General features: G+C 47.8%; 1 protein-coding gene across 1 annotated transcript in view; it reads right to left on the bottom strand.

Moving 5' to 3' along the window:
* Positions 1–1630: 1630 nt before the first annotated feature.
* Positions 1631–22866, bottom strand: part of SLX9 (SLX9 ribosome biogenesis factor) — a 39497-nt gene continuing 18261 nt past the window's right edge. Inside the window, exons 3-6 of the mRNA XM_074548143.1 lie at positions 9212–9280; positions 6065–6218; positions 3577–3645; positions 1631–2223 (exon numbers count right to left, since the gene is read on the bottom strand). Of these exons, the coding sequence (XP_074404244.1) occupies positions 2097–2223; positions 3577–3645; positions 6065–6218; positions 9212–9280 (419 nt within the window). The 3' untranslated portion in view covers positions 1631–2096. The remainder of the gene's footprint in view (positions 2224–3576; positions 3646–6064; positions 6219–9211; positions 9281–22866) is intronic.

The following is a 22866-nucleotide window of genomic DNA, read 5'->3' as shown; positions in this document are numbered from 1 at the left end:
AGGTGCTGGGAAATCCACCAGCAGCCCAAGGGGTAGGGACCCTACACTGCTGCCACCCCAGAGAGACCTACCCACACAGAGCCTTTGATGGCAGTGATGCCTGGAGAGCTTGGAGCTGGTTTTGCAGAGGTGTATCCAAGTTTTGACTAGGACCCAGGGATTTTTCCATACCACCTCATGTGGGACTGGCTTGGAGTCAATGAAAAACATAGCAGCATTGTCTGTCCTCATTTATTGTCTCAGGATCTGGGTGAGCATTGCTGCACATCAATCACCCCCCCTCTTTTGTACTCTTTTATTAACATTGTTGCTGTTCCCATTCCTTTTCTTATCTCATTGCTGTTTCCAGTTTTCCATCTTCCTTTGTACTTAGAATCACAGAATGAGAGAATTATACTATGGTTGGGTTGGAAAGAGCCTTCAAGTTCATCCAGTGGTCTATGGGCAGGAACTCTTTCCACTGTCCCAGGTTGCTCCAAGCCCTGTCCAACCTGACCTGAAACACTTGCAGGGATGGGGCAGCCACAGCTTCTCTAGGCAACCTGTCCCAGTGCCTCAGCAGCCTCACAGGGAACAATTTCTTCCCAATATCACAATATCTTACCCAACCCTCTGGCAGTGTGAAGCCACTGCCCCTTGTCCTGCTCCTCTCCTGCCTTCTTTGAAGCCCCTGTAGACACTGAGGGAGGGGGGTGCAGGCTCAGTCTCCCCCACGTTTTGTCTTGTCCAGGCTGAACAATCTCAATTCTTGGATGTCTTTGCCTTCTTCGTCTCCCTTTCTGCACAAGAATGGCTGTACCAGGGGCTGGCCAGCCTGAGAGCCACAGAATGGAGGATGGGCAGAGTCAGCATCTCTCTCTCCGTGGCCTGTGCCAGCAGGAAGCTGCTGCCAGGCCCTGTGGGAAGAGGAGTGGCATTGCTCTAACAGGCAGAGTCAGCGACAGCGCCCGCACTGCCAGAGCCAAGAGGCACCAGACAAAGCCTTTGTTCAGCAGTGCCAGCCTGGAGACAGAACACAGCAGCACTGCTACTGAGGCAAGGCATGTATGATCAAGGTGCCAGCCACCTCCAGTGAAGCTGGTTTCAGGCACTAATACAGGCAGAGTCAACTGCAGCAGGCTGCTTTCCCAAGGTTAACAAGCATCAGTAAACTTGTTTTACAGTGCAAAAGACAGCACTGGTATTTTTGGGTGTGAAATCAGGATCCTCTCTAATAGGGAATGGCCCTGCCTTCAGCTGTGCCCCACAAAAATTCACTGGGGTTTTTTGAACATTGGTGTTTGGTAAAGGAAAAGCCTTTACCAAAGGCTCCAGAGGTTCCCAATCCCAAAAATGACTGGCTGAAGTTCACAGCCTGCAGGCTGGACATGTATTGGGATGCTTCCTACAGGGCAGGCTAAACAAGGCTCAAAGGCCAAAAGGGATGAGCATCACTCACAGGAAGCCCCTCCAGGGCAGGAGGAAGGCAAGTCCCTGATTTAGACATGATCTGCAGTCATTTGTCATTGCTTGCAGCAGTCTCCTGATCCACTGTACACATGGAAACAACAATCATTTTACATCATTTTTCCAGAGAAAGAAACTCATATTTCAATTCCTATTTACCAAAACAAGAGCCAGACAAATTCAGTGCTGTATCAAAGTATGTTTTATTCCAAAGTCAAATTTCTCACAGAAAACAATCTCCATGAACAGCAGCACTGGTCATGACAAACTCCAAAAGCCTCCAGGGCTTGGAGTCCTGAACAGAGCAAGCAAGAACCTCTTCTCAAAGTTGTCAGGGAGAGAGGGGGAATGACAGAAAACAGACACATGGCCGTTGGGCACAATTTCAGAAACCATACCTGCTCCCAAGAAGAGCAAATGTACCAAGACACTTTGCAGGGAGATTAATGCCTGCCCAAGAATGTCTCAGAACACCCTGCGAAGGAGCAGCTGCCCCTGTCAGGAGAGAGCTGCATTATTCCTGCAGACAGAAAGCAGGGCTCTTGGTTTTCATCATCTGCTGAACCGCTTCCAAGGAGCCAAGAGGCTGGGATGTGGTGCCAGCGATGTGCTCCTTTGCAGCCTGTGCATGTCTGGGCCCAGCTGGAGCTCTACAGGGCTTCCCCTGCTCCCCCCTGCCCCAGCCTCTCAGAGAGGTGCTTGCTGATGGCCACGAGGGGGTTGGCTCTGTACTGGGGATCGCTGATAACCTCTTGAAACCGAGCCACTTCCTCCTCTCTGAGGAAAGAAAAATAACACACCAGTTCTCTAAGTGCCTCGTGTGAAAGAAACTGAGCAGATAAGGACCCACTCATAAAGTAGCAGATTTCTGCTGAGACAGAGTGATCCTGAGCGTACATCTCAGAGAAAGGCAGTGCGAGAATAAACCTCATTTAGCCAAGGGCAAAGCTCAAATTGCTGCCAGCTTCATGGGAGCCAGGGACTTTGATCTCATGCCACAGAGACACAAACAATCCTGACAGTGTCCAGTATCACTTGGGAATGGGGTTTTTTTAGAGCTTTTCCCTAGTAAACTAGAAACAAGAGACTGTGGATCTGGTCAATCACCAGGAATGAAAATTACTTCAGATTGCACCAGCACAACACCAAATTCTCTTTAGAGAGCCCCTCTACTGACTCTCTTTATTGCTGAACATTGAGCCTTGGTAATCCTACATGCACCACTAGCTGGACACCATGACAGAATTCCCTCTGCATGCCTGGTCACAGCTGCTTCCTGGGGAAATGGCCTCGTCTCAAAAAGCAAGCACACAGGGAGGGATAAGAACAGAGCAGGAGTATGAAACAAAACCCTGTGAGTTTTCACACAGCCACATCCACTAGAGCATCCTCATCTCCCTCAGACTGCCAGGCTCTCCACAGCCCTGCCAGACAAACACTTGGTAGTGCTCAGCTACTTCCCTCCCCTTCACAGCTCCTGCCAGAGAAGCAGAGAGAGGAGCCAATGCTCCTGAAGCTTGGCTTGGGGTATTAAGGTGAAGCTTAGGGAACCTCTCATCCAAACTATTACCTTGGGAAAGAAACCTCAAGATGTTCCTCCAAACTTTTTCTCTCCCAAGAAGCACAGACTTGCCAGGCCACCAAAAGCAAAGCAAGGCAGAACTGAGTGAGAAAGGCAACCAGCACCAGCACTGGGTGTTTCTGACAGAGAAGGTATTCATGGACAGCAGTGCTGCATCTGTAGCCTGACTGTTCAGCCTCAGTTTGCAGCTGAATGGCTCAAAACTGACAGAAATCCAAGAAATAGTAAAGCAAACACTGCCAGATCACAGAGCCTAGCCCCAGAAGAGCTGTGCTGAGGGAAAACTAAGTTATTGGTGGCAGTATAAACTATCCAACAGATAGTCTGGCAACTCCTTATTCCTTAAGTCCAGGAGTTACTTGGACACATTTCAGTTCTCCATCCTTGTTGATATTCAAAAGCCATGTGGACTTAGGTTTTGAGCAACCAGTTCTAGGTGACCCTGCTTGAGCACAAGGGTTGGACCAGGTGACCCCCACAGATCCCTTCCAGTCTCAACCATTCCCTGAGGCTCAGCAGGAACTGGACACTGACAAATGGGTACTTACAGGAGCTGATGTTTCTGAGCTTGTTTCATCAGACAGAAGTCTGCTGGTGCTGCCTTGGCTTTTATGTGGCTATGGAGAGAAGAAACAAAACAAGTGAGTGTTAGGGCATTAATTTAGCAATGGCTGTGTGGATGGAAAGAGTCCAGGGATTCTGCATCTACCTCTCCAGAAAGAGCAGCTAATTAATTATCCTGCATGGAAATTCTCCTGAAAGGCAATTATTTCCATAGCCAGGCATTGCAGGGAAATGCAAACTCCTTCCACCTGAGGCTGAGAGAGCAGGAGGCATTACAGGAAAACCAGACCTCTCAGAGCCAGCACTGGTCATTAGCTGTCCATGCCCAGATCCCTTTCTGCTTATCACTGACCTCCAGGTCAAACCGATCCCATTGCTTAGAGCCAAGATTCCATGGAACCTCCCCTCCCCAGCACACATGTCACCTCTGCACAGCTCATGTTCCCTCCTGCTGACTCTGCAGAGCTCCAGCCTCCACAGCCACCCTGGCAGCACCAGGGATGCTCAGCAAGAGGAGGGAGCTGCCACCTCTGCTATGTGCTAGAATGCAGGATGGTGCACTGTGTGCAGAAGAGGCACAGCAGCAGGTACAGATCTGCCACCTCTCCATGCATTCCTTATCCCTGGGCAAAGTCCAAGGGGACCAGGGGTGTAATGCCATCCCTCGTGACGCCCGATGCCAAGCAGCAGTGGAGATTTACCACAAAGCCAGCACTAAGCCCCAGCAAGGGACACACAGGAAGCACAGAGAATGCTTTGGGGACTTGTGGTGCACAACAGGAGCTGCTGGTAGAACTGGACATTAAGGAAAGGAGAAGAAATTGCCATTTTTCAGGATTACACAGATACAAAAATTAAAAGAAGAAAGAGCCTGGGGACCCCAATTTGCCCTGAAGTAGAGGCCCAGCACACAGGCCAAGGGGGAGAAAGAGGGCCTGAATCCCATCTCTCTGTTGGAGCAGGAATCAAGGAGGAATATTCCCATACTGGTGGGTGCTGGGGGTTATGGCCACCCCCACCTGAACTGCCCCAAAGGTCAGAAAACACAACAATTTCCCACCTCCTGTTCAAAACAGCAGGATCTGTCTCTTGTTACAGGGACCTCCTCTTCCTACTTCTCTCTCTGGCATACTACCCTCCATCCTCTTATATTGCCTTTTTTTCTCCCTATTCTTTCTTTCTTCTTACTCCCCTTGCCTCAACATTGCTTCATGTCACTCATTTCCATCACCCACCTCTAATTCAATCAGTTCCTGCTCATTTTCCTCTCCTCTCCCTCCCCTCGTTCTTAAAAGCTCAGCACAGGAACAACTTCTGGTCCTAGTTTTCCTGGAATGGTCAGGAAAATCCTTTCTCAAGCTGGATGGCAGCCCTTGGTCACCAGAGCAGGGCTTGCCAAATCTGTGTGTGCCACCAAGTCACCATGGCAGTCCCTTCAGAGATGAGCAGCTCTACACAGGGTGGCAAAGCCTAAAGAAAAGTCATCCTGGGGTACATTTCCTGCTGGATTTCCCCTCAAAATCACCAGCATGCTGCCTGTTCACTTGGACCCTGTTAGCAGCTCAGCTTCATTACACTTCATTGCCTTCATTCATTATAAAGCAGAATAAAAACCTCCCTGTAATGCGCTTTTACCCTGCAGGAGATCAAATTCCTGGAGAATCTAATCTTTTATTAATACTGCTGACAAATCACCAGAGTATTACCCTTCCTTTCTGTAATGATTCAAATCCTATAAAGGCCTCCTCTGATTATTTCAAACACTCCTCTACAGACATTTGGGCAGCCAGAAGGCAGCAAGGGGAAGAAGAGCCTGTGGCTCCTCCATGCCAGTACCAAGGGGGGCTGGTTTGGGGTTAGCAGGTCACGGGCAGGGTAAGTGACATCAGCCCATGTCAAATTCCCACCTCCACCGTGCCAACTTGGGTTTCTCAAAGGAGAGGCTTTTGGCAAAGGTCTGGGATAGGGAGAGAGAGAGCTGACAGTGCACTGGGAACAGCCAGCTCAGCCATGCTCTTGGCCAAAGTCACACTACAAAACAAAGATTCTGGTCACAGCACAAAGGGCACTGCTCAAAGGCTTGAAGTGCCTCAGGATAATGCCTGGATGGAGGCCTGGAAGGATGGAATGCCAGCCTGCAACACCACAAGATGAGGTTATCAGGTGAGCTCAGCAACATGACAACATGGACACCCACGTGCCACTCCTGCAGCTCCCAGGACATCTGGATGCTCCCAGTCTGTCTCATGCCAAGCTCCATCCAAGCAATATGGCTCCCCTACCAGCTTTGGGTTCAGAAGACACATTTCATCTTTTTCTCTTGTGCCAAGTAAAGCATAAAGATGGTTAAAACAGAGTTGCCAATGAGACCCTGTTTTCCTGACCATGGCCTGCAGCTACAAGCTGAGCTGAAGGCCCCTCCACCCTGCAGGAAGAAGGGAAACACACAACCCATCCCCAAATGGCACCAACCTTTTGAGAGGCTTCCTTGCCCTGCCTCCTGTGGTCAGGAAGGAGAGCTCAGGCAGGGCTTCCAACAAGGGCTGCATGTCTCCCACCACAGGCGTTGCTTTCCGCTTCGCTTCAGCTTTTTGCTTTTTCTTGGCCATCTTCACACTCTCTATTTCTGCATCACAAACAAGGCATTACTGCAAGAAGGGGAAACACCTGCAGGAGATAACCCCTGAGCTAAGAAATTCAGAAGTTGTTCCACCATTTACAACAGGCCAGAAGTGATTTAAACCAGAGAAAAAATGAACAAAATGCAGCTGGGTCACGCCCTCCATTGATGCATTTGCTTGTAACTACACACATCCATTCTGACATTGCAATGGGGAGTGAAATTCACAGACTGTGTTTCCATCCTTTACACTGTTCATTGCTCACAGCAAAACAGCACAGGAGTCCTGGTGTGGCAAAAACCACACTGATCTTGCATGGAATTGGGAAACAAGAGGGGAAGAGACAACCCAAATACAGTGAACTCCAAATCTGGCCTTAAACAGGCACAGCCCCCTCTCTGTTGCTGTTGGGACCAAACAACAGTCTCCTAGGAGAGGCAGGAAAGATGGACTAAATGTCAGTTGTTTACTTAGTTTGAAGAGAGTCAAGGCTCCACCTCAATGACTCATGGTGGAGTACAGGCAGACAGATGCTGGATAAACTGGACCCTTGGAAAAGCACTGCACCAAGTGGCAGATGCACATAGCCTTTCTCAGGACCACGTTTCCTGGTCTCTCAGCAGCAGCTCTGACAAGGGTGTGGGCACAGAGAGCTGCACAAATGTTCCATCTGGCTCCTTCTTTGTCTTAAGAGGTGAACATTAGAAGCCACAGGCTTCTGCCTCAGTCCTTGAGGCTCCCTGATGTGACAAAGTCCCACAGCTGCCCACACTTCCCAAAGCCAGCAGTTTCCAGGGTGAGCACCAGCAGACTATGTCCTTTAGGACAGCCCACAAAAGCCCAGCACTGCTACAGGCCTCCAGCTGAACTCCAAGATGCCCCACCTAACCCACAAGTCCCTTGGACAACTGCAAAGATAAGATACAAACTCCTTGTGTGGATGTGACAGTGTGCCAGAAGCCATGGGGCAGAGCTGGTGACACAGGGAGGCCAACAGAAGCCAGAAGTATTTTTGGTGGGAGCACAAAAGCAGCCAGTTCCACTTACAGACCACAAGCCTGGGTCTAATCCTGCTCCCACAGTCAAGGAAGCAGAACTCCAATTCAGTGGCTGCTCCTTTAATACCTTTGTCTTGCTCATTCTCCAGCTCAGCTGAGTAGAAGAGCAACAGTTTTTCATGCACTGCAGCTCTGCTGCACATGGATGTTTGTGACAAATCAGGATTGGAAACACTTCTCCTCACAGCAATCCCTGCCAAGAACACAGCTTTCTGTTCTGCACGACTTCTTTTTTTGGTCTGGCTTTATGAAGCTGACTACTTCAGTGCTTTCATAAACAGTATGTGCTGAAAATTTTCAGACACCTGATTCTGCGCAAACATCCTAAATTCTTTTCCTATGAAGTCTTGTTCAGATGAGGAGCCATGCAATATATGTATTTTTAAATGTGCATACTTCTAATGTCTGAAGCATTACTTAAGTTTTTTCCCCTCTCTAGTCTCTCCAAAGATTACTTATTGGAATGGGAGAAAGTTTTGCATTTGCACTACTGGCTGATCTTTGGTTCCCAGGGTCTTGGCATCCAGTGTCACAAAAGCAGCCCTGGGACAAGAAGAAACAACAAACTCTGATTTAGGAAAACAGAGATATAGTGATAACTTCAGCAGTCCAAGCTGGCTTCTCTTTTTGGGGGACAAAAAGCTCTTTCTCCACAAAGAACTGGCAGAGTTTTTAGGTACTACTGTGCCTGTAAAGCACTTTTAACATCAAATATCTGCCAAGACAGGTAATTTAGCCTGGAGTTTACTGTCTTGGTGTTCTCCCCAGAGCAAAGTCTCCGCATTTCACTTCCAATCCCTCATCTTAGTAATTTCAAAGCCAAGAGAAAGGGAAAGAGGCCACAGCAGGGCTAAAATAGCACACAGGCTCTTGGGAGAGAGTGATGCTACAAAGGCATCAGGGAGGGCTGGAATAAGACCCTGTAGGGATCCTGCTCCTGGGCTTTTCGACAGCAGCTGAACTTGACTAGCAAAGCCATCTGTGTTTTGTGTCCAAGCAAGATGTCCAGGCACTCAGAAGCTGTTGGCTGGTTGTTTGGGAGGAGGCTTCCTTCCACTCATGTGTGTTAAATTCATACCATTTTATCCAAGAAGAGTCAGACACACCTTCAGTGCAGCTGGTGAAATCAAAGGTTAACGAACTTGGGCTCAGAGCTCAGGCACAGAGATCATGAGGTGTAGCAGAAAGCCACATCCCTCTGCCCCAAAAATAGTCTGTGTCCAACTCTGTTGGGCAAGAAGGTGTTAGGAGCAAAGCCTGTCCCAAGAACAGCTTCAGGTGACACAAGGAACCCCTCTGCCACACTGGGTACAACTGCACAGTCCTCTCCTGTGTTAAGACACCCAGAGCAAAAATAGGCAAAGAGAAGCATTTCTGCCATGGGCTGGGTTTGTTTAGCTCATATTTCAGTGCCTCGAGACAGGCCAGACTGTCTAAGTGGGTTCACTGACCTGCAGCATGTGGGAAAGAGCAGTAACACAGCCAGCAGTGTCCACAGCTCTCCCCTACTGAGGGGGCAGGGGAGCCCACTGCAGGGTCACTCCAGAGGTCTGGGATTAGCTGATGGCAGCACAGAGCTCAGCTCCAGCCTCTCCTGCATCCCCACAGCTCCTGGGTGAGGAGGAGCTCCACCAGACAGCTACTCACATCCGTACCAGAGTTTTAAAAGAGAAAAATATGCTCAACTTATATGGGCACAGTGCCTTTCTGCATAAACAAAGGGTTTATGTAGTCACATGTATTACACATGGTAAAAATCAAAAGCAGAACTGAGGCAATGACTAAGTCTTGGTGCTAAACACTGAGAAACAATACCTGGAACTTTTATGCCAGTGCTGGGGAGGGACAAAGATTTCTGAGAAGCATTCTGTCACCCAAACCCAGAGTACAGAGATCCATCAGAACTATGTTTTATAATCCTGTGTCACAGGAATACTCACTCTGCAGCCATCTTTCCCTCCTCAGCTTCATCTTCTCTTTTTTAGAAAGTATTGTTTTTTCTTGCAAACCTAGAAGAGAAGAGACATGAGATTGAGCCTGGCTCCTGCACAACAGATTCTGTTCAACCCTTGAAGCTTTTGAACTTGCTGCCACAGCAGGCAGATCCAGAGGCTACCCTGCACCCCAACTTCTAGCCAAACAAATCAAATCTGCCTTGCTGTGAGTTAAAAAACAACAAACAAATAAGCCAATCAGATCACCAGCATAGGATCACAGAATGGTATTGATTGGAAAGGACCTCAGACCTCATCCCATTTCAAACCCCCCTGCTGTGGGCCCCAGAGCAGCTTGTTCCAAGCCCCATCTAACCTGGCCTTGGGCACTTCCAAGGATAGGGCAGCCAGTTTCAGCCTGTGCCAGGGCCTGCCCACCCTCACAAGGAGAAATTTCTGAAATATATCCAGGGTAGCCCTAAGGAGGAGCTGGTCACTAGCAACCTGTAAAATAGACTAGTACCTACTATTTACCAAATTCAGTATTTGGAAAGCAGCTGTTGAGCACAGATATCCAATATAAAGTAAACTATCATCACAAATATTTTTACTGGAGATCTGTTGCAAGTGCTATAAAATTGTATCTTATCTCACACATTTAACCTAAATTGAATTGAGCCAACTTTTCTCCTGAAATGTGCTGGAAATACCAGAATTCCTATAGAGTAACAAGCTCCCTAAAGATCACACCATTCACCTTAGCTTATTCTTAAATGTGGAAAAGAAAAAGCACCCCTTTTTTCCCTTCCCAAAGAAAGGAATTCAATACAATTATGAAAACAACTCACTGAGGATAACTTCTCTGAAGCTACAGATCCTTTGGGATGATTTGAACAAAAGCATCCTTTAATAATTTCTTAAGAACAGAACAAACCTGCTGAGGCTAAGGCGACCTTCCCACAAAACCAACAATCACCACCATGTTTTGAGTTTCTAAGACAGGGAGAAAGAAGCTGGAGCTTCCACAGCCTCATTTCCCAGAAAAATAAATTCCCAAACAGCACTTAGTAAAACCACATTTGTTGTGGTATCAAAGCAGATGCTGAAAGAATAAACTGCATGATCCAATAACCAACTCTGAGTTATGCCCACCCCCATCACCCCACATTTCTGTGGTTTCAGGGGAAAAAAGGATGAATGACAGTCAATTATCACACACATATTATAATGGAATTATTATCCCTCCCCAGTCATCTGCAGAAGGCTGCCTGCACAGGACACCACAGCTGCTCCAGCCTGCCCAAATTTCAGCCATGGCAATGCTGGGAAGATCTGCCCCTCATCTGGAAACACACTCATGACTTCACTGGAAAAACATGGCCTGGCAGCATTTGTTAATGAAAATTAAAAGGCCCAATTCAGCAAGCTGGCCAACTCTAGTAATAACAGCAATTCAGGTTTGGGTTGGTGTTTCTTTCCCCAAAACAGTAGTGGAATACTGAAGGAAACACAAAAGCTGTTTTCCTGGCAGGAACCCAACCTTGCTGCTGGCCAGAGCAGGGGGGAAGGCGGCCACAGACAACCAGAGAGTGCCTGAGGGAAAGGAGCTGCATCCCTCCTCTGCCAGCAGCCAGTTCCTGCCCTTTTCCATCACTTGGCTCCCTAGACACTCCAATTTCCATATCCCAGCCTGCCCTCAGAAGGCTGCTCAGCTGCTTGAGGGTGCAAAGTTGTGTTTGGCAGCTTCCAGTTGTGATGTCGAGTGCCAAAACCGCTGCAAAGCCACTGGAGGACAGTGAAGGCAGAATTCAGCTGGTTAATTAACAGCACAGGCTGTCCCCAAGGCAGCCTTTTGTTTTTATTTAGCTTGCAAGCACCTCTGAGATCAAGCCAAACCACAGCTCCATTTTAATTATTTTCCTGTGAAATCAGAAGGGTTTGAATCCCCCTCTCCAGCCCATTCCACAGGTAATTTAACAACAGTTGCCCCTTTGAAACCCTATGAATGAAGGAAAGGTGAGCAAACCCCATTACATTAACTAAGGATAATTTCCATGCTGCAAACTTGACAATTATTTGTTTTAGCAAGAACATGCTTTCTTCTTTCTTCCCTCTGATCCGTGCAGTACAAGACATGCCAGATACAAAGAGGTTAAAAGAAAACCACAATAGCTTCTTGCCACCTACATCAAGCATTTGGTACTACTCCTGGCAATCCTCAGGATACTGCTTTCATGATAGAGAAGCAGATTTTTGAGGATGGCTTCCTTAATTTCAGAAATCTTGAGGGTTTTTGGTAAAGGATTCAGACTAAAAACAAAAATAGAATATATATATATATATATATACACAGACACATAAATATGTGACTTTTTCATAAAGAACTCCTTAGACTAAATACATCTATAAATCCTACCTTAGAAATCCCCATTTTATCCTTTCTAGGCATTCAGAAAGAAGCTGGAGTGAGTTAAAACTGTAACACTAGAGGCTTCCCTGCCCCAAGATCCCACTATTTAATTTTGGCTCTGCAGCCAGGAAGGTTTGACAGTTCCAGGAAACTCCATTACTTGGAGCATTTGGCCATTACCAGAAATATTCAATAAACCTGTGCAATGCCACATGGACAGAGGAGGGTCCTTCAGCACCACGCATTTGCAAAGCTCCACCTGGGCTATGAGACATTAAGAAACAACATGTAACATTAATTAATATTCCAAAGCCCCAATGATACATAACAGTAAAGCTGTTGCTGCTCAAAACATAGTATTTTGGCAAACTCAAGTTAAATAACAACAGATGTTTTAATTTTAGCCTCAGTTGTGTAATAGCAAGAATGAGCATATGCCTACAGCTGTGGGATGAGTTAATGAAGAAAGTCAGACTATATCCAAAAGCAGATATTGGGTGTGGCTTGGGGTTGTTTTCTTAAATTACATAGTGTCACTTGTAAATGGTGCACTGCTCTTGTCCAATGAGGAGCCTGGGAAATGGTAAGGAGAGTCTCCTGGGGCACAGGCAACAGTGCTGTGACCTGGCAGCTGTCACTGCACGACCCCTGAGGTGTTCCTGTTCCTCTAGGGCTGAGGGACAACACGGGCCAGGCAAAAGGCCAGCCAAGATGTCCCCTGGCAGAGAGAATGCTCCACAGCTCCCTGCCCTCATCCCACTGACAGCTCCCAATCCGTGACCTCCCACTCCCAAAAGCTGACCCATTGATACCCGTTGCTGACCAAGGCTTGGGGGTGGAAGGACGCTGTACCCAAAGTCTTTGCCCTCCTGCTGTTAGGGGAGCCCCCAGGGACAGCTTGGTACCTGTATGTAAGGGGCACAGAAAACACATCTGGGTTTTGCCCAGTCCCAGCCCTGCTGCACCCTGAGCAGGCCTGGGATCAGTGTTGGAAGAAAAGGTGCCAGCTCCTGCTGGGCCAGGGCAGGTTTCTCCATGGATACAGCATTTGCTTTTCATGATCAAAAACAAGCTCCATTATTTTCGTTCACACTTAATTATACCACCATGCACGTATTCTCCCTGCCCCAATGTGGAAGGTGCGAGAAATGACCCTCACTTTTAAAATTTAATTACAACAAAGGACTGAATAAGGAAAAATCACAGTGCTGGGAGCCCCCACACCATGACTACCAGCCATGTGGCTCCTCTACAAAATAGATGCTCTGCCTTTTATATCTTTAGTTCCTCTGAAAGTTTTGTCAGTCTACTCTTTCCCTGCCATCCATTGGTGGAGACCACTTTTACATCTTGATTAGAGGTCAGGTGTTATGTTAGCTCCTGGTAACAAGCCAGCCTCCTCTAAATGTCATGACTACCATGGCTATTACAAGGGGGGAAGAAGGAAAGGACTATGGAATGACATATTACAACAACATCACTATACACCTATAAAATATCTGTCTCTTAATTGTGAGAGCCAACAATTACATGACTTATTCATAACAACGGCATCCTACAAGAAGTGGGATCTACCTTCTCTGCCCCTTCAGATGCCCTGGTTATCTGAAGCACAGCCTACTTCCAAGCCTGGCTTCCCCCTGGAAGCCCAGAGCAGCGGTGCAGCTCGTGTCCTCACAGCAAGGTCATGGCTCTGCCAGGCTGGGTAAACATCCCCAGGCTCCAAGCAGCCCCAGCACGGGCACAAGGCCTCCCAGGCAGCCCAGCTCAGCCTCAGCTCACAGGGGCACTCAGGGATGCTCCATTAGAGGGGGAGCACATCCCCTCAGGAGGGGACTGGCAAGGCACAATGTGCACAGCAGGCTGTGAAAGGCGACCTCAGAGACAAAGGCTGTCCTTACACACGCTGTCTAAAGTGCTGCTGCCACACTCAGCCCCTTGCACAAGGTAAAATCATCTCCGTCTCCTCCTCTGCCCAAGGCCTTGTCCATTTTAGCTCCTCATCCTTCATGCTCTCAGCAGCCCCTCCTAGAAGAGATTCAGCCCCAGTCACAGACAGGCACACAGAGGATGCTCAAGGTGGCCCAGTGTGTCACTGCTCCTAAAGCCACTTGTGCAGCTGAAGGTTATTTTTATAACCAAGGCTGAAATGCCACAGGGAACCCGGGTTTCTGAGCCAAGAATTGCAGAGTCTAAGACAGGAGCTTGGTGTTGCTATTTCAGGCTCAGGGAAACAAAGAAATCATAGAATGGTTTGGGCTAGAAGGGACCTTAAAGACTAACTCATCACAAACTCCTGCCATGGGGACAAGTAAAAAGAAGAAAGGAAAATAAAAGGACAGGTGTCAGTACTCCCTGACATGGAAAACTTCAAAGTCCACAAAACAAATGCAGAAAGGCTCACCCACAGAAAGGTGCCCTGGGAAACACATGCCATGTCAGGGACACTCCAAGATCAGGTGTGATCCCCTTCAAATATTCTCATTTGTCAAGGAATGGCATGGCAAAAAAGTTGACTTTTTCCTTGCTATCACTGGCATGTATTTCCTCTCTGTGCAGCCCCATAAACAACTTAAATACCTGTGATCACAGTGAATTTAATTTTATGCCCAGCAGCTCTCAGCAAGCTCTGCTGCAGCTTCCAGCCTTACAAAAGGTGACTCAGCCACAAGAGCAGCAGAACGCACAGCATCAGCCTGGGAAACACTCAAAAGGTGTGGATGTGGCACTTGGGGACATGGCTTAGGGGCACACCTGGCAGTGCAGGGGGAACGGTGGGATTCAGTCTTACAGAGTTTTCCTAACCTTAACAATTCTATGACTGTATGAATGGCAAAGCCTTCCTTCAGTCAAGCTGGTACGGGCAGTTGTAGATGTGCAGCATCAGATTTTGCACACAGACAAGAAACCTGACTATTCCAACATCTTGTCTGAACACTGAGCAGAGAAACCCCACCAGAGGCTTGTGAGAGCAACTCCACAGCCCCAGCCCCATCAAGAGAGGTGAATCAACAAAGTTTTCTTTGCTTCCACCACCCCATATATAAGCCCAAGAGAAACATCTCCAGGAAGTGCAGACAGTGGAGCTGAGGCCAAATGCTCCTTCAGGCAGCACCAGGGAAGCCTGGACCCTCCCTCACCCAGAAGAAACAATACTGACTGGCTCAAGATAACCAACAAGAGTTGGTGAGCTTGTACAGAGGCATTCAGCATTGCCATCCAGTTAAAGCAACTTCCTCTGCTGCAATTCAGACACAGGGGAAGCTGCAGGAATACCTATATATAAAAAAGGATATTTACTCCTCAAGATGAGACTCCTGGGGGAAAGCTTCCCTGGGAGCACAGGCAATCCTCACTTCCCCAAAGAGCAGCCTTGCCAAAGGTGCAGCACCCAGCCCTGGCAGAAGTTTTGCAGATAAGCAACACGTGACCCTCCTTGGGATTACAGCCACTATACCTGCTTCCCTGCTCCTGCAGGTCTGACAGCATCTGCAGTGCCTCTGCCCCACATCTGGATGAGTGAGGCCACATCTGGAGTGACAGGTCCCCTCCTGGGCTCCCCAGGATAAGGGGGACACACACTTGGGGGAGTTAATCCAGGTAAGGGCCACTAAGATGATTAAGGAACTGGAGTGTCTTTTACTTGAAGAAAGGCTGGAAAAGAGGCCTCAAAGGAAATCCTGTAAATGTGCATAATACCTGGCGGAAAGGAACAGGAGGAGGGAGACAGACTATTCCCAATGGTGCCCAGTGACAAGCAGCACACAGTTTTCAGGATAACTTTCATGATTTTTTTAAATTGTCAGGAGGTTATAGAGCCCCCAGGTCTCCACCCATGGAAATATTCAAAACCTGACTAGACACAGCCCTAAACAACCTGCTTTATCTGGTCAAAGTGGACTGCCAAAGTGTGCTCCAGTGACTCTGCAGCACAATTTGAACTGGCAACAGTCCTTTCACAGAGGATAAAAATGTGTATTTTAGCAACAGAGATACAGACACCTTAGCTATCTGTGTGGATGTTGCACTTAATAAAGGGCAGTGAGAAGAACACAGCACCATTTCTATAAAAGCCAGAGCAGCAGCCAATCTCTGGAATGAGATTTATTCTGAGACCAGGAGTAATTCATGTTTACCAATGGGTAAAGTCTCTCCTTAGGGCTTACTGAGGGAGGCAGAACACTGAAACATTACTATGCTTTTTGACAATGCCTTGCGGGCCTGCATTTGAAAGAGATTTTCCCCAAAATATCTTTTCCTTTCCTGCTAATAAGATTACCTTTGACTATCCTGTCCTTTGAGAAGCTTTAAAAATCAGTAGTTCAGTATCTCTGCAGTATTATCACAGTGAAAGATCTAGATCTGAAATAGTTACACTACTGGATTTCATCTGGTGCTTATTTACCCAAAAAGCACTACCAGTTTACCTTAATTTCCTTGTCTTTTAACTGCATATTAACTAGCAGACAATTAAACTGGCATTCCCTAGGCAAGTTTTCCAGCCACTGGTTCCTATAACCCCTCTCATACTGTTTTGGCACCTGGTGTTTCTTTTACCTATGCCTTTCAGCACCTTAGGGGAGGCAGCTCTGCTCAGCTGTACTTGTTATTACATTCCCAGTGGATGGATTCAGTGGAGACACTGCATTTTATCACAGAATGATTTGGGCTGGAAGGGCCCTTAAAGATCATCCAGCTCCAGCCATGCCTGCCTCAGGCAGCATTTTATGCTGCATTTCCCCTCAAAGCCAAAGCAGGGGCCTGATGGGGTGCTGGGGAAAGGGGAGAGAGCAGACAAAAATAGGGAAGAGAGGGAAAGAAAATATGGATTTAAAGATGCTCAGAGAACAGAGGGACAAAAGCACAGAGGGACAGACTTGCAAGGCAGACAGACAAATATGTCACTGTCAGCTGGCACTGCAGCACTGGCAGCAGACCAGCTGCACACAGGAGGGGGTATGAGACATCACCCAGAACGAGATGCGGAGTTGTTTGTTTCTCAGCAATTACAGCAAACACCAGGATCTGTTAGTGCACAGCCCCACCTTCCCCCACTCCTACACACAATACATTCCATGGATTCATTAGTTTGTTTGTAGATGTACCCAGTTTTCCTCAATTCTTGGAGCCAGGTTTAGCATTCAAAGCCACCTTCCCGGGAAAAACAGGCCATGGAGGGATTCAGACAGATTGCATCATCTGGAATCATTTCTTTGACTGAAATGAGGAAGGACAGGCAACCAGACCATGCTCACTGTGCAGCTTGGTGAAACAAGTGCCTGCAGGAACCACTCCCTGCATCATCTGACAAGGCAGGGATGCAGCCAGTAGCAAGAGCTACAGCTGGACCTTTCCTCAGATGGAGATGGAAACAAGAGAGGCAGGAGCAATCCCATGGCTCAGCCTTTCCATCCTACTAAGTAGAGACAGTGCACACTTGACCTGGTGGCAAAGTGATACCTTGGGGAAAGAAGAGAAACTAATAAAACAAATAAAATAACGCAGCATTTTCAGCTGGTCAAAGGAAGGGATTGTCCTACTCTGCTTGGCACTGCTGTGGCCTCACCTCGAGTCCTGCGTGCAGTTTTGGGCACCAGGGCACCAAAAAAGACATCAGGCTGATACAGAGTTTCCAAAGAGGGATGCCAAGGATGGGAAAGGTCTGGAGGGGAAGCCTCATGAGGAGGGCTCAGGTCACTTTGTTCAGCCTGACAAGACTGAGGAGAGACTGCACTGTGGTCTTCAACATGCTCCTGAGGGCAAGCAGAGGGGCAGACACTGACCTCTTCACTCTTGTGACCAGTGACAGGACTCGAGGAAAGGGCAAGGAGCTGAGTCAGGGGAAATATAGGTTGGATAGCAGGAAAAGACCTCAAAGATCATCAAATCCAACCACCAGTGCAGCTTCCACCATTAGGCCATGTCCTTAAGCACCACACACATGTTCTCAACACTTCCAGGGATGTGAGTCTACTACTGCCCTGGGCAGCACCTTCCAATGCCTGATCACCCTTTCAGTGAAGAACTTGTCCCAGTATCCAACCTAAACTCCCCCAGTGCAACATGAGGCCATTTCCTCTGGTCCCTTGCTCCCTGGAAGTAGAGCCCAAGCCTCACCTGGCTGCACCCTCCTGTCAGGGAGGTGTAGAGAGTGACAAGGTCCTTCCTGAGCCTCTTCTTCTCCAGGCTGAGTCTCCCCCAGCTCCTCCCCATCAGCCTTTTGCTCCAGACCCTTCCCCACCTCCACTGCCCTTCTCTGGACACATGAACAATCTCTCCCCACACACGCTGAGGTCAGGCTTTATGATGTTTTACACCACTTGTGGCATGGGGGAAGCTGGCAGGGACTGTTTCAGGGTAATCACACAGCTCCTATAAAAAGCTGCCTTTGGCCAGAGGTTTTCAAAGCATTTTAATGGACAGAATCCAATGTGTACTGGTAGCAAGACATTGCAACAGAGAAACATTTTTTCCATATTAAGCCACATATCCACAATGGATCCCCTCTGTAGGGCTAAGGGTGGGGTGGGAGTCAGAGCAGTGAAGAACACCAGGGAGCAAGGAGCACAAGGTGGATTTTTTTGCACTCTCTGTGATGTGGAGGCTTGGCACACACACACATCTTCCAGCCAGCAGCTACTCAGCTCCTCAATCAAGTCAACCACTGGCAGATAGTCCGGAAGCAAGATGTTAACTGGGATTAGTCCAGCCTGGCTGCCCTCAGAATTGACCACTGAGGTAGTGTAAGGCTTCTGAAAATTCATTATCAGCAGAGAACGACGAGCAGGAACAGGCAAGAAACAACAGCTCCAGCAAAAGAGCAATGCCCAGAGCACCACTGGTCAAGGGATTCATAACCACTAAAAGGCAAAAGGAAACGCAAACACCACTCCAAGGTCCATGTACACCCTTCCTCTCAAGACACACACTATGACAGCCAGTGGTAACAAACATTACTGGAATGACACACTCTTACACATAATTAATATGTTAACTCATTTGACTGCTGAATGCTCAGTGATCAATATTTAATTATATTTCCAGGCAACAGTGCCAGCCAGAAACTGCCCTGAGTAGACTCTGCAGATATGTAACTCCAGGATAAAAAACAAAACAACCACAAGATCAGCAATAAGTGGGAGTTACATACAGGAGCTTCAGCAGCACAGAGAGGAGAGAAAAGATCACATCACAAATGTCTCCACAGCAAAAGAGGAAGAATTAAGCATGAAGGTCAAGAGAAGACTGTCAAAACTGGCTGAAATCATAGCTTCAAATGACAGGAACATAATGATGAACCTCTTGCAGAGAGAAAAAGGAGAGAAGTAGGAACAGCAAGGGAAGGGGCAGAAACAAGGATATTACAGGAAGGTGGACACCCACAGGACACCATTAAGTGTTCAGAGAGGTTTGTCTTCCAGTAGAGAGGTCAGAGCAAAACCAAAGCCCATCTGGGCAGACAGGGAGAAGAGGAGGAGGATCATTTCTGTTCCTAGCCTGGTGACCCGAAGCACCTACTCACTAAGCCCTCTCTTCTCCACAGGGCACATGAGGCACAGATGCTCTCCTTCCATCAGCTGAGCAGGAATAAGCATTCAGGAGCACAGCAGAAGGCAGAGAAGAGCTGGGAGAAGAGAGAACTCCCCCCTAGCATTACTTCCTCAGTGTCTAGTTTGCTAGAAGGGCATCAAGTACTTCAGCAACTTCCATTTGAGAAGCAATTGTGCTTATGCCAATCAGTGTTTTCCAGAAAAATCTAAACCTATGACTTTTGAAACGTGACAGCTGATCCAAAAGTAACATCCAAGCCTGATCTCTGCACCCCTCTATCTCCTGTGGTAACAACTCTTCCAACAGCAATATGGACTTGGACAAAGTAGGAAAAGACTAAAAAGTCTCAAATTTATTCCTGAAGTCTTCCCTTCTTCACAAGTGTCCAGAAACACAAGGATACAATGAAAGCACATGGGCAAAACCATGAGAAATCCTTTGAAGAGCCACAGAAGTATTCTGCCCAGCTAACAGTTTCCCTGCCTCTTCTTGGAAGATTTGCTAAATTAGCACCTAAAGGGTGTACTGCAATCCAGACCTGAGGAAAAGGATTTTCTGGATGGCCCTGAATGCACCCTTCTAACACTGGCAAGCAGCTATTCTCAGGCTGCCTTTTCAGCAGAGAGGATACTCCATCAGTAGGAAGGACCACCCTGCCACCACTGTTCAGAGAGCTGCACAGCTCAAGGACAAGGAGGCTGAAATGTCACAGCTCTGCTTCCCTCCCACCTCCTCAAAAAAAGTTGCATTAATCAGAAATAATGATTCAGCATCCACAATCAAGCTGGGATTTAACCAAAACACCTATTAAGTAAAAAAAAGTCAGCAGTCAAAAAGCCTGAGAGTATTCAGCCACACCTATATAGGCAGCCCTCACCCTTGGCTGGGTGAGGAGGAAGGAGCCCTCATTTCATTTACTAAATTCTCTGCTCAGTAAATCTGTTTTCTTGGCAAACTGGCAGCCTCTTCCACCACATGCCTGTACAGGCAACACCTCCAGAACACCACTCCAAGGTCTCTGTGTGCCAGTGCTAAAGGGATTGCAGACACACTCTCAGCTCCTGCAGTGAAGCTGCCAGGATGCTTGGGGGATGCTTTGGGGAGCAGGGAAGGGGTCTGCAAAGCGCTGACTTGCTCCAGGGAATACTGAATGCAATATTGGATTGCTTGGCTCTAATGGAACTAAAGTAAAAAAAAAAAATCAACTGTAATTGACTTCCATGTTAATGACACAGAGGCAGGGCTGCTTCCCCTGGAAAGATCGACATGGAATGTGAAGCAGTATCAATACCATGGGCAGTATCAACACATGACATCTGGAAACTTGGCACGGAGACAGCAGCAAGCAAACTCCACAGCAGCTCAGGGTGCTGGTAAATGAGAGCTTAGCTTATCCAAGCATTTGTTGTTGGTTCTTCCACCCTGCGTCCTGCACACAAACCCAACTCTCCTGCACCAGGTAATTTTCCTGCTTCTTTAACAAGCTGAGCCAAACCAAGGGAGATGTGGTCAGGAGCACAGGGAGCACTGGGAGACAGCTGGACTGATCTCTCAGCCTTCAGTCCCCAGGTCTAAAGTACCCACAGCCTCTTTCAGACAGAAGTTAAAATTCACCAGTAGCAGCATATCTCTAGGGCAGCTGATGCCCCATTCCAGCCTGACATCAATGAGCACACAAGCACTCCCAAGTCCTCAGGACAGGTTCACAAGCAAGGACAGAGGGAATGTCTGCAGAAGCTCTCACAGCTGGAGGAACAGGGGCACTCAAGGGATTTGGACCTGGTGGTACCTGCAGCTCTCTACCTGTGCAGTTCACTAGTTTTTTGTAATAGTTATTAGGCACTGGATGCTTTAAGTACCAGCTAAGCATTTTGAGGAAGGTGCTGCTTTATACTCCCAAGGTTTTCCCTGCTGGCTGCTGTGAAAAGATGGGAGTGCCCAGTTTGGATCCTATTTTTGCTCTGACACAGCACACCAGCTCCTGTGCCAAGCCTTCTGGGTGGGTAGGGATGATCTTGTCACAGTAAGAGATTCAGCAGTGACAGCACCAACCAAGCCATGAGAAACAAGAGAAATGTGAAAATCATTGGTAGACTCACCCCAACCCTCACCCTGTAAACACAGTTCTCCCACACACAGAAACCATAGAGAAATAAATGTCTGACCATCAGAAGGAAGAAACAAAGTCCCTGATCAAACATTCTAGCACCAATTCTTACTCTGATTGCAGCCTGGAAGGAAAAAACAGAAGCAGCTTCAGAAATAGCTCAGGGGTCAACATCAAGCAGCAGGTTTTGACCTGCTCTAACACCAGCTCATCAACAGCCTGAAAAATCTTCCTTCCTCCCCTATTTCACCTTCTCCTTTAGTACTTTTAGCTACAGATTTCTTAGCTGGGTTCTGCCTCTTCCCAAGGACCTAATTAGAAGAACAGCCAGCCAAAATGCAGAGGCCACAGCTCCAATGGGAAAAAGGCAGCATGTGGCATGGGAGAGAGGAGATGACCAGAGGCAGGACTTGGCACAACACCTCAACTCTGACTTTTTGATTTCCCAGCCACACTCAGACATAGGACTCCAGAAAAGCCCCTGTTGCTAGACAGAAGTAAAGGAGGGGAGCAGCTAGCAGAGGACTCCTACAGAGAAACCGGAATGCACACCGAATAAAAAGCTCTGGGAGTGAATTCTGTGTCTCCCACATCTGTCTGTTAAACAGTTACCATGAACACTGCTACAGCATCTTTTCCTTCTCTTCTTCCCCACAGACTGAGTTAAAGCTGTATAGTTCAGCCTGCTGTGCCTCCCCTCTCCTCCTGAGGTCCCATAACTGTTGCAGGAATGAGCTTTCCACCATGCCTACAGTCCTCTCATTTTCCTACTCACTCTATAGGGGTACTGGGATGTCAACACCTCTGCCCAAAACCCAGAAGGGAGAGCTTGGTAAAAGGTTAGCCCACCAAGACTACACAACAAAAACTATCATCTCTGGACTATCAGAAAGCTGGGGGTAAGAAGCTGTTCAAGGCCATCAAGGATGCAACAGCTTTCAGACACATATAACCACAAAGTGCCTGAAATGGCTCCTGGAGAGATGCTGACATGAAAAAATCATGCAGAGATGTCTGGACACTAGACTTTCCCCCACAGGGACCTCAAGAAAAAGAAGAAAATACAGCAGATATGCATAAGATTTGGAGACACACATCTCTGTACCCTGATTGCCACGGCCCTACAAGCTACATGTTGTGTTTGCCAACAGCAAATTGCTGACTGGTCCCAGGCACATGACAGGGCATAGGATACACATAAAACCAGTGTCACTCCCTCAGCCACTGCTCTGCCCTGTGTGGCCCAGAGCACACAGCCAGGGAGGAATATGTGCCTCTACATGCAAGATGCAAACATGACAGAAACTTTCCTTCAGAGCTGCACACGGGAATTTTACAGGAATAAACAGGCACAGCTTGAACTGCAGCGTAAGCAAACAAACAGAAGAAAACAGAATTAGAAGAGAAACCCAGGAGAGGACTCAGTGCTCTGGTCTGCTTTATGAATGGGCATGAGGCGAGAAGGAAGGCTTGGGGGAACCCTGCAGTGTGCAGAGACCTGGCTCCAGTCAGACCCAAGCCAGGAGCACAGACAGTGTCTTTGCTGGGACAAAGGGGTAGAAACAAAAGTTCCAGCTTCTTCTAAGGAGTTCC

The sequence above is a fragment of the Zonotrichia albicollis genome, chromosome 10 (genome assembly GCF_047830755.1).
Source record: "Zonotrichia albicollis isolate bZonAlb1 chromosome 10, bZonAlb1.hap1, whole genome shotgun sequence".
In the NCBI taxonomy this organism is placed as follows: Eukaryota; Metazoa; Chordata; class Aves; order Passeriformes; family Passerellidae; genus Zonotrichia; species Zonotrichia albicollis.
The sequence above is the reverse complement of the archived record's forward strand: the minus strand, read 5'-3'. Positions and strand labels throughout refer to the sequence as shown.